Source organism: Oncorhynchus mykiss, chromosome 19 (assembly GCF_013265735.2).
Source record: "Oncorhynchus mykiss isolate Arlee chromosome 19, USDA_OmykA_1.1, whole genome shotgun sequence".
NCBI classification, from domain to species: domain Eukaryota; kingdom Metazoa; phylum Chordata; class Actinopteri; order Salmoniformes; family Salmonidae; genus Oncorhynchus; species Oncorhynchus mykiss.
The window spans coordinates 8,597,734-8,610,070 of NC_048583.1; the positions used below are offsets into that span (position 1 = coordinate 8,597,734).

Sequence of the window (12,337 nt, forward strand, 5' to 3'; positions counted from 1 at the left end):
GGTGGCAACGGCATCGCCGTTGGACTCTGAAGTCTTTCTACATACCATGAGAGTGCAAATGAAACAACCACGCCTGACTCTACCCCACCCATTGGCAGGTAGCCTAGCGGATAGGAGTGTTGGGCCAGAAACCAAAAGGTCGCTGGTCCAAATCCAGAGCCGACCAGATGAAAAATATGACAATGTGCCCCCTTGTAAGACACTCTGGATAAGAGCTTCTGCTAAATGACTATGTAAACCCATCCTATTCCAAAACGTGGCCAAGACCCACAAAACAGGTTATTCTCTTCCTCTCCCGCCCCCCTTTCTACCTTCCTCTCATTGTGAATATATCAAAGAAATCCAAGACATGAAAGAGGGAGCCACCCCTTCATAACAGAAAAGGAGAAGAAAAAAAACACGGATTGTGTTGGACAATTATTACTGTACACAGCCGTGTAATGTTACAGTAGTCGTTAGTACACTTTGCAGCTGTTTCATGCCTTCAACACATACATCTCGATATATCCCATCCTTTCCACAGGCAATTTCTTACAAAGACTCTTGGCAAATATGACAGGAGATAAAGTTTAGTACAGAGCAAACACTTCCTAAACAATGTAACGTTAGTTAGCTACCTTGGCTAGTCGAGAACAACTTCTCACTAGAGTCATTAACGCTACACCACTGCTACACATTAACAGCACGACGGGGGGAGGGAATGACAGCAAAAACTCCATCTACACATGATGGTGAGGTAAAAGAGACCTATGATAAAATGATTAACGTGGACTTTGACTCATATTTCGTGAGCGGCCCAACGTCCGTGTACGAGGAGTATCTGGTAGCTCACTCTGCCGACGGGCTTTGACCTAACGACTACAGTGTGGCCAACTTACTGTCTGCCGGGAGTCTGTGAAATACATGGAACTTAAATCCATAAAATGCTTGTTAGGTAGACAATTTTGTAAACTTCACATAACTCAATTGCTAGTTGGGTAACGTTAACTAGGTGACAAACGTCACACTCGCTCTCAAGCAAACGTTAGTTTCTGCTAGCAAACGAGCTAACTAACTTAGCAAGCTAACGACGATTGTTTTACGCTAATGTTAGCTTATTAATAGGTAACTAAGCAAGTCGCTATTATTGGACAGTAGTGCAATGAGTGCAAAACAAATACAGCCGAATACAGTAGCTATATTATAGCTAAGCTACAAATTCGCTAACTGTAGACATCTAACGTTAGCTAACCAAACTACAACACCGCAAGCGACCGTTTGCTAACTAGCTAACGTTAACTATTTTTTGTATACGTTCAGACACTTAAATCAAATGATTGAAAAACAATGTACTGAATTACCAATTTCGGGTGGTTCTTTTGTTGTTTTCATGCAAGTCCCCAGACGTTGTTTGAACAGGGATCCAGGCCTATCGAAACAGACTCAGATTTCCAACTGCTGCTGTTGCAACTCCAATTCTGGGCGTTCTTAGCCCACTGCACGACCGAGTAGTGAAGTCGAATTTCCCCTATTCAGCAAATAGCTTTACCTAGATTACACACACATGGGTAAACTAACGCAGAAAGTGACTAGTTTAGCCCCCCTTGACTGTGCACTCTTTTAGGACCAATCTAGAATAGATAATAGGTGTGTTCACTGCTCTTCCTTCCCGACAGTTTTCCTATTTTCCCTTCCCTGAGTGCGAGATGACGAGCACACACACAGGATAGGGGTTGGGTTCTTTACCGTAATTACCATTTGTTGCGCATTACCCAACACCAGCATGCGTTGTAAAGTAAGGTGGTTTATTTGATAAAAATACAATACACAAGAATCAAAGTTTTAGTTTCTGAATCAAAGTTTTAGTTTCTGAATCAAATGTTAAATGTTTTCTGTAACATCAATGACCTTTTATTTACCACATAGGCCAATCAATGAATATAAGCAAAGCATTCAGGATATTTTTTTTTTATCTAGGCAAGTCAGTTAAGAACAAATTCTTATTTTCAATGACGGCCTAGGAACACTGTCTGTTCAGGGACAGAACGCCAGATTTGCACCTTGTCAGCTCAGGGATTTGAACTAGTCCACCACTCTAACCACTAGGCTACCCTGCCACCCCAATGCATAATATCACACACAGAATGTCCTATGTAGTAGTTACTGTAGTAGTAGTTACTATCATCTGTAGCTAATATAAAAAACAATTACTAAGTGGAAATGACCTATATCTTAAATAGCTTATTCTGAAGATGTGTGTGTGTGTGTAACCTGATCTTGGGCAGTGTGTTCAAAGACTTGCCTCCTACTCGTCCTCTTCCTCCTGTCCTCTGGGCTGCTCTCCCCTCTCTCTGCCAGCAGCCCTCCTTCCTGGGATGCAGGGGCAACCCCTCCACGCACCGCTATCCAGCTCTCTGTTGACACCTACTGACCTAAAGAGACAGCACCAGGAGACTACTGTTTACTGAAAGGGATCTCAATACACACACACACACACACACACACACACACACACACACACACACACACCATGACAGTCCATCTCCCAACTAGTTCGTATTCAACCTCTATGCATAAATCTTTTGTTTACCTGACTCTTGACTTGCAGAGCAGAAACGTAGCTGTGGTGGTCAGCAGCACTATGACCAGTCTGATGATGACAGCTGGCAGAGGAGAGGCTGGAACAGAGACACGTATTGGTTGGCATCCTAGTGATTAGCATCAGAACCATCTGTGAATCAGAGTCTGTCAGTTAAAGTAACGTCTGGATCATGTTCAGGTACCTGTTATGGTTAGAGAGAGGAGCTCACTCTCAGAGGAGAAGTTATGAGAGAAAACATCATTCTTATAAACACAGCTGTAGTTTCCTTGGTGGGAGTCATCTGCAGCAGGGAAGAGGAAGGCAGAAGAGTGATTGACAGCTGGCTGGGTCTGGGTTCTGTTGGAGCCGGTGAACGTGAGGAGGAAGGAGCCTCCTGGGTACTGTGGCTGAGTGGAGCAGGTGATGGTGAAGCTGTGGCCCCATAACAGCTCAGGCCCCGGGTAGCCCCTGGACACCCCTTCCGTTGAGACATTCAGGGAGATATCAGGCTGGACCAGGAGATCTGGAGAAGAGGATGGAACATCTAATGACCTTCCTCATTTAGATGTGATGACATCATCGATGGGAAAGTAAGTGGAAGTGATTAATAATCATCTCCCTCACAGAGCAACACAAATAGATATCTGCCCTGTTTATGAGGTTTATTGTTATTCTATTTCAAAGATGAAGGGCCTACTGCAACTTATGGACTTTGAAATACAATAGCAGTTCATTATAATTGAGGATTTCTATTTAATTAATTAGTCATCATTTAATGCAATAGAGCAGTTTCTCTGATAGTGTTAAATGGAGCCAAACTATCACAGAAATAGTCAAACACACAAAACAAATATGTTTCCCCGAGTATCAATACAATGCCAGAACCTGAAACCTGAAAAGAGTCTGTAAATGTCCTATCAATGGAAACTTCTCCTCCTCACTTCAGAAAGCCATTACATCATGTACAACAAGAGTGACTCAGTGAAAAGACAAACAACTCCACACCATCTAACCAACAAGTCTTACCTGAGCAGACCACGCCGGCATCGCCTTCGCCGTGAGAAAAGCTTCCGAAGCCGGCGTATGAGTATGGGCATCGACGCAGTTCAGACTCTGATCCTCTGCGTGAAAAATACATCTGTGTGACTGATCCAGATCCTCTGCGTGAAAAATACATCTGTGTGACTGATCCAGATCCTCTGCGTGAAAAATACATCTGTGTGACTAATCAAAATCCTCTGCGTGAAAAATACATCTGTGTGACTGATCCAGATCCTCTGCGTGAAAAATACATCTGTGTGACTAATCCAGATCCTCTGCGTGAAAAATACATCTGTGTGACTAATCCAGATCCTCTGCGTGAAAAATACATCTGTGTGACTAATCCAGATCCTCTGCGTGAAAAATACATCTGTGTGACTAATCCAGATCCTCTGCGTGAAAAATACATCTGTGTGACTGATCCAGATCCTCTGCGTGAAAAATACATCTGTGTGACTAATCCAGATCCTCTGCGTGAAAAATACATCTGTGTGACTGATCCAGATCCTCTGCGTGAAAAATACATCTGTGTGACTAATCAAAATCCTCTGCGTGAAAAATACATCTGTGTGACTGATCCAGATCCTCTGCGTGAAAAATACATCTGTGTGACTAATCCAGATCCTCTGCGTGAAAAATACATCTGTGTGACTAATCCAGATCCTCTGCGTGAAAAATACATCTGTGTGACTAATCCAGATCCTCTGCGTGAAAAATACATCTGTGTGACTAATCCAGATCCTCTGCGTGAAAAATACATCTGTGTGACTGATCCAGATCCTCTGCCAAAGTAACTGCCTCGTGTTGCTGAAACTGCAGAACCACAGTCCAGCTGTCTGCACACCACAGTTGCTTCGTTGATGTCCCAGTCAGGGCCCGCTATTGTGGCCCCGCCTAAATTATGTAAATCCACTTTCCCTGCACACCTACTCCCTCCCTGCAACAGACTGAGTAGTGTAGCTAGACAGAGAGAGAGAGAGAGAAAGTAAGACAAAGAGAGAAATAATGTGTGTGAGAAAGGTAGAGAGTCAGAGAGAGAGAGAGAGAGAGAAAGTAAGACAAAGAGATAAATAATGTGTGTGAGAGAGATAGAAAGTCAGAGAGAGAGAGGGGTACATGAACTGCTCTGAAATCTGGACAGAGAAGCTCTTGACAAACTACCTCTGCATCCTGCCAGTCAAAGTCAGCTTCACACACTGAGGCCCAGGACTGATTGGACTTCATCTCCAATCTACCAGAGCATGCATTATCTCCATCCACAAGCCGCACAAAGTCGGAGGATAAACAGATGATTGAACAATCGATCAGTTATGTTGATGATTCTGTTATCCGCAGGTCGTCAATTCTCGAACACACCTGGGATTTCTAATCAGCTAATTCTTGATTGGCTGAATGTGTGTACGTGTGTGGTTTGTGTTTGAGTGTATCAATGAAAACCCTTTTCTTAGAAATCAAGAGTGCAATGATCATCCCTCCCCCATCTATCTCCCTCTCTCCAAACATCTCCCCCCCCCCCACACTCTCTCTTAACAAACACTGGATATTCTGTTTACAGTTTTTGCCGATTGCAAAATACTACACACTGTTTGTTACATTAGATACTTCGTTCAAGAATGAAATCTCTTGCAATCATTGGGAAAACACTTCTATTCAAAATGCGAAACATACCTGAAATTGGCAGCACCCACACACACACACACCCACACACACACACACACCCACACACACACACACACCCACACACACACACACACACACACACACACACACACACACACACACACACACACACACACACACACACACACACACACACACACACACACACACACACACACACACACACACTTCTACAGTAATTGAACACCAATTAGTCTGAGCCTCAGCACTACAAATAGACCTCAGGTTAGCTCACCTCTTTTTTGAGAACTTTGCAAACATGGAGGCAGTAAGAGTGAGAGGAAGAGGTAGAGGAAGAGAAAGAGGATGACGACGAAGACAAGAATAAAGAAGGGGACCAGGCAATATACGGAGACATATTTCAGACAACATTAGGGCCACTTTGGTGGACCATGTCATAAATCGTGGCCTGACGATGAGGGAGGCGGAGAGTCCAGCCCAACCGGAGTCGCTACACGGTAGCATCCATAATACTGACATTTAGACTGGAGAACAAGTATGTCTTCAACGTTCTACACTAGACTGTACCTATGTAGTCGTTGTACATCATTCTGCATCCCAGAACAATAGAATGTAGTCCTACAATGTTAGGTCTATGCTCCTCAGGTATAGTGCTGTGAATTACATGTAATACAGTTGTGATGTTACTGTGTGCAGTATGACAGTACAGTATGTAAAAAATAACCTAACCAATGACATCATATTGTTGCATTTTCTAGAGAACTGCCAGACGACCTCCTGAGGGTGGAAGGCAACGTCTGTTCACCATCAACAGGAACTGGCCATTGTCAGTCTAGTGTTGGTAAACAACACCATCCGCCTACATCAACTACGAGAGCAAATCATGGCAGATCACACAACATTCCATAATATCAACCGTGTCAGTATGTCGACACTCTGCCGCATCCTGCGTCAACACCAACTTACGAGGAAGCAGCTGTACAGGGTTCCATTTGAGAGAAACAGAGTTAGAGTCCAGGGTTCCATCTGAGAGGAACAGAGTTAGAGTCCAGGGTTCCATCTGAGAGGAACAGAGTTAGAGTCCAGGGTTCCATCTGAGAGGAACAGAGTTAGAGTCCAGGGTTCCATCTGAGAGGAACAGAGTTAGAGTCCAGGGTTCCATCTGAGAGGAACAGAGTTAGAGTCCAGGGTTCCATCTGAGAGGAACAGAGTTAGAGTCCAGGGTTCCATCTGAGAGGAACAGAGTTAGAGTCCAGGGTTCCATCTGAGAGGAACAGAGTTAGAGTCCAGGGTTCCATCTGAGAGGAACAGAGTTAGAGTCCAGGGTTCCATCTGAGAGGAACAGAGTTAGAGTCCAGGGTTCCATTTGAGAGGAACAGAGTTAGAGTCCAGGGTTCCATCTGAGAGGAACAGAGTTAGAGTCCAGGGTTCCATCTGAGAGGAACAGAGTTAGAGTCCAGGGTTCCATTTGAGAGGAACAGAGTTAGAGTCCAGGGTTCCATCTGAGAGGAACAGAGTTAGAGTCCAGGGTTCCATCTGAGAGGAACAGAGTTAGAGTCCAGGGTTCCATCTGAGAGGAACAGAGTTAGAGTCCAGGGTTCCATTTGAGAGGAACAGAGTTAGAGTCCAGGGTTCCATCTGAGAGGAACAGAGTTAGAGTCCAGGGTTCCATTTGAGAGGAACAGAGTTAGAGTCCAGGGTTCCATCTGAGAGGAACAGAGTTAGAGTCCAGGGTTCCATCTGAGAGGAACAGAGTTAGAGTCCAGGGTTCCATCTGAGAGGAACAGAGTTAGAGTCCAAGACCTTTGTTGTGATTGTGCAAGTGTCACTGTACTGTAACACAGTAATGGCAGTAGATTGTGTCCTAGTGGCACTGCATAGATACATTCAGACGAAGCCGTATGTGTGTGGGGGGGGGGGGGGGTTGTTGCCAATCAGAGGCAGCTGTCAATCGTTGGCTCTGATTGAGAACCATACTTAGGTAGTCTGTGTTCCCACTATGATTTGTGGGTAGTTGTTTTGTATTTTGTGTGTATCACCTGACAGAACGGGTTCGTTTCTGTCATTCACGTTGTTATTTTGTTTTGTGTGTTCAGTTCTAATAAATGAACATGGACACTTACCACGCTGCATATTGGTCCGATCTTGACTACTCTTCCTCAGACGAAGAAGAGATTTGTTACAGTTAACAATAGTTGGAAAAATGACTTGTGTCATGCACAAAGTGGATGTCCTAACTGACTTGCCAAAACTATAGGTTGTTAACAAGACATTTGTGGAGTGGTTGAAAAACAAGTTATAATGACTCAAATCTAAGTGTATGTAAACTTCCCACTTCAACTGTATATTGTAAACTAGGCCTACCTAAAGAACAAAAACAGCATTGTCTCACAAACCCTGGTCTAGGCCTACTCCGTTCGATTTGACAGAGATCAGAACGAGGTAGGTTATTCATGTATGTAACCTAGTGATGTGAATTTGAACGTAAACCAAATGAGACGATATGGAGGGTAATATTTATTAGGCTGCTTCATGATGCTAATTTAGCTTTACTGATGTTTCCAAAGACCTGTCTGCAGGATTTCAACGAGGCCTACAGTAGCCTACTCCAAACCAAATGTTTTTCAAAACTGCAAATGTATATGACATTGATCATGACATCTCTTATCAACAGCTGTTATTGTTGCAATATGCATTTATGTCCCGGACAAAAAAAGATTGCCGTTTTGAAACTGCAGTATAAGTGCAGTAATGGCAGTCGACTGGTATTTTGGAAGCAGTAATTATAGATAACTGCAGTTACACTGCGAAATTATTGCATAAAAAAAAAAACGTATTTTTGGACGCTGTGTTGGCAGAACACTGCAGTTATACTGCACTCTGACTGCAATATTTTTACGTCAGGGGTGTGTGAGTGCATGCTTGCGTGTGTGTGTGTGTGTGTAAACACATTTTGATTTGCAGATGTGGGAATTATTGAGATAAAGATTATGTGGTGGTAAATGATTAATGTGTTAATACAATGCAATTTTTGAGGACAGACCTCAACCCACAGAGCTAGGTGTAAACAAACAGATGCTATGGACCAGAGCTAGAGGTAAACAAACAGATGATATGGACCAGAGCCAGAGGTAAACAAACAGATGCTATGGACCAGGGGCCTGTTGCACAAAAGTAGAATTAAGACATCCGGGATAAATGACTCAGCTGAGCTCAATGAAGCCAAAACATGTGCGTCCAGGCTTAATTGGTTGCACAAAGACCAAGCCAGGATGAGCAGACACGGATTCATTAAGCCAGGTGAAACCAATCCTGGATAGGTGCGCGCTCACGGCTCACTCAAATAGACCCCGCCACAGATCACAGATTAACTGATTTACCATGGCAACTAGAGCCGCGTACTTTTCCCCGTCGGAAGCACAAATCCTCATGGAGGCATACGAGGAGGTAAAAGATATAATTAAGAAGAAAGGCAACACCGCCACAGTGATAAAGCAAAGAGAAAAAGCGTGGCAAAGTATTGCAGACCGCCTGAATGCGTAAGTAGTGCACAATTACACACTCACCGCTCCGCTGAAACATCACAATTACAATTAAAATATTTAATTCACATCTCCAAAAATGCAGTTGTACTGTAATTATGAAACGGTTAATTTTTTTTATTGAAATGCACTGCAGATATGAGTGAAATTGTGTAAAGTAACTCCATCACACTGTATAAAGCTATGATAAAATTTTTGATATTTTTACTGAAAACAAGACAAAAATACCAAGTAATTTTTTGCAGTGTGACTCCATTAAGTGTGTGTGTGTGTGTGTGTGTAGATTAAACATGAACGGGCCAAAACGGACATGGCAGCAGGTCAAAATCAAATACAAGAACATTCTGCAGAATGGTATGGTCCCTGACTAATATTTAACAAAGCACAAGCATATATTGTACCCAGAAGGTGCCTGCTCACACATTGTCTGTACTGTTTTAGCAGTGAAAAAGAATACCCACAGACAAGGCACGGGTGGTGGGTCACCAAAGGCTGACCTTACCCCAGCAGAGGACATGGCCTTGGAGCTAAATAAAGGCAGGCCCGTCTTAGAGGGGATCCCTGGGGGGAAAGAGACGAGCATAGGTTCCTCCCAAGATGCCACCCGCTTCATTCAAGGTATGTCCTTCCATCTCTACATGGGATACAACCACATTCATATTGAATCAATTTGGACTGTCTGACTTTGGTTTACCTATTGCCTTGCAGTGTCTGGCAGCACTGTGTTCCTGTTAGAGCCACCAGCACAAGCACCAGACGATGCTGATCCAGTGAGTACTCCATCAAAGGCATACTGTAGGCCTGGCATGTCTTGTCTACTAGCTTCAATATGAATCCGATTAAATGTGATAGGGTGAAGGCCCCAGTGCAGCAGCAACAGCACATGATGGAGACGATGATGAGGAGGAGACCATCTCTCTGGATTCCAGAAGGCATGAGGTATCATGTTAAGACTGTGAAAGTACTATTTACTCTACAATGGTGAGGAGTCCTCATCAAAATCAAAAAATCTAATTTCTTTTACAGGACCCAGATGCTATACAGTGGGAAAACCAGCCTGGCAACATAGTGCGTATTAATAAAAGGACAGCACATCCTGCCAAATTCCAGCTGCGCTAATTGTATTGTGTTCACAGAGCTCACAAGCTATCAGAAAGTTGTATGGCAACCACCTCCGGTGCCAAATAGAACTGGCAGACATAGACATTCAGTACAAGAAGAAAAAGATGGAAAATCTTGCACTGGAGTTCGAAATAAAAAAGAGGACAATTAGGAAACTGGACCTTGAAATAAAAAAACTTGAGAGGGAGGTGAGATATGCCTTCAATGTACACTGTATGCTAACTGTAACACAAATGTATTAATCATTATTTTTCTTTCCTCCCCCAGCTCCAAGAAGATGACACAGCTCAAAATAAAAATTAGGTATATTCTCGTAAAGTCAAGTGAGCCATGACATATGAGCTCTTATTGTGAGCACACAGGACGGTGGCATCTTTCTAAGGTTTTTTTTATTTTCCCAGCAATCAGTACAACCAAGTCATCGTTATAAGGCATCGCCCTCTTTTGCCCACCCCCCCCAGCACCAGGTGTGGCCACTAGCCTATATGAAGGCCCAAAATTGTGTGTTCCTTTCTGCTCTGACAATGGCATGCCCATTCGTGCGAGATGTGGTGGATGAAGAAGCACTTGTGCTGAGGAGAGCCTTCAGGTGAGAAAGGGTCTTCAGGGACCGGTTGGACCCACTGGCCTTCCCTGATGACCATCTATATGAAAGATACAGGTTTTTTACAGGCAGATGGCATCAGGTATCTATGCAGACTACTGGGTCCCAGGATTAAGCACCGCACTGCACGGAGCCATGCACTGAGTGTGGAGCAAATGGTTTGTGTGGCCTTGCGCTTTTTTGCTAGTGGAGCCTTCCTGTACTCAGTGGGGGATGCAGAACAGCTGAACAAGGCCACAATTTGCCGCACAATAAGGAGTGTGTGTCTGGCTATCAAAGCATTAGCAGATGTCTTCATCTCCTTCCCTGGCCACAGAAGACTCTGTGACATCAAAGAGGAGTTCTATAGGATTGCAGGTAAGAGGATCTACAAATTACAGGACAACTGTTAACACATAGTAGGATACTCATTACTTTGTGTGACAGGTTTCCCCAATGTCATTGGTGCAGTGGACTGCACACACATAAGGATAAAAGCCCCCTCAGGTGCCCATGAGGCCGATTTTGTGAATAGGAAATCCTTTCACAGCATTAATGTTCAGGTGAACATAACTTTTTGATATTGTCCATTGACGAACACTCTGCATTGCCAGTGATGTGCATTGATTGGTGTAATATTCCTCATCTTATGATTTCAGATGGTCTGCAATGCTGACTGTGTGATCAGCAATGTTGTGGCAAAATGGCCTGGCTCAGTCCATGACTCCAGAATCTTTCGGGCCTCTGAAATCTATCAGTGCCTATCACAAGGTAAGCCACACAACCCCTATTTATAACCATCATGGCTGTGTCAAGAATATCACTGTGTTTATGAGGTAGTAATGATGAGATTTTGTGTTGACAGGTGAATTCTCTGGTGTGTTGCTGGGAGACAGGGGGTATGGCTGCCAGCCTTTTCTCCTGACACCTTTCACAGACCCCCAGGAAGCACAGCAGGCCTACAACCATGCCCATGCCAGGACCAGGGCCAGAGTTGAAATGACCTTTGGCCTCCTGAAGGCACGCTTTCACTGCCTTCACAAATTAAGGGTCAGCCCTGTTAGGGCATGTGATATTACTGTGGCTTGTGCTGTCCTCCACAATGTGGCCTGCCTGAGGAAGGAGAGGGCCCCCAGAGTGCCACCAGCCATGGACTGGGACAATCCGGCAATCTTCCCTGATGACGACAGTGGTCGGCTGCTGAGGGACCAATATGTGTTGAATTATTTTAGTTAGTATGTGTGCTTTCAATTTTGGTTAAATATGTCCTGCGGTGGCAGAGGAATTTGGGTTTTTTTGGGTTTGTTTTTTGACGAATTTGGCCTCTTATGATGTTTGTGCGGTATACTGTGTGTAATACAAGGCTGCAGGGAGGCTACTGCATCCATTCATTTGTCTGTTCAGTTGATGTGTATGGATTTGTCCTGCATTTATTTTAGTGTGCAGACATGCAGGGTGTGTTATACACATTCAAAGGTCTGTATATGTATCATTTTGTATAATATGCTTAGATTCTGTGCTTTCCATCTTGTAGAGTCACTGTGACTTCCGTTTTGAAAGGAGCTGATGGTTTACCTGCTTTGTTTTGTCCTTATTCAATAAAGGAACATAATGTTACACATTGTGTTTTTATATTCATATGGAATGTGTATTTGTTTATATGACAGAGTACTAGGGCCACACTGAAGAAAAAGGATAAAGTCATAAATTTATGAGGCTGGTTCTTTCTGCAGAAAAGCTACATATTGTTTTTACAGTTTTGATACTTATGACAATGTGATACTTAATATTCTGGCACATCAGCATGTCTTTGTTTATGAAACCATACTGAAGTACAATTTCACGAAA

General features: G+C 43.6%; 2 protein-coding genes across 7 annotated transcripts in view; one reads left to right on the forward strand and one right to left on the reverse strand.

The window, feature by feature from the left end:
- LOC110497211 (catenin delta-1) overlaps positions 1–1,741 on the reverse strand; it is a 61,448-nt gene extending 59,707 nt beyond the window's left edge. For 4 of the 6 annotated variants that reach the window (XM_036954139.1, XM_036954138.1, XM_036954140.1 and 1 more), the window contains exon 1: positions 1,341–1,741. The gene's annotated coding sequence lies outside the window, so the exon portion shown is untranslated. The remainder of the gene's footprint in view (positions 1–1,340) is intronic. The other 2 variants (XM_036954144.1, XM_036954142.1) reach the window with 1 other exon arrangement.
- An 8,689-nt stretch (positions 1,742–10,430) lies between these two features.
- LOC110534718 (putative nuclease HARBI1) lies at positions 10,431–11,611 on the forward strand (the record flags this gene model as incomplete). The annotated part of the gene is given in 5 exon segments (XM_036954150.1): positions 10,431–10,571; positions 10,573–10,867; positions 10,937–11,052; positions 11,149–11,260; positions 11,355–11,611. Coding segments are annotated over 5 exon segments (921 nt in total), but the record flags the coding sequence as incomplete, so codon positions are not given.
- Positions 11,612–12,337: the final 726 nt, after the last annotated feature.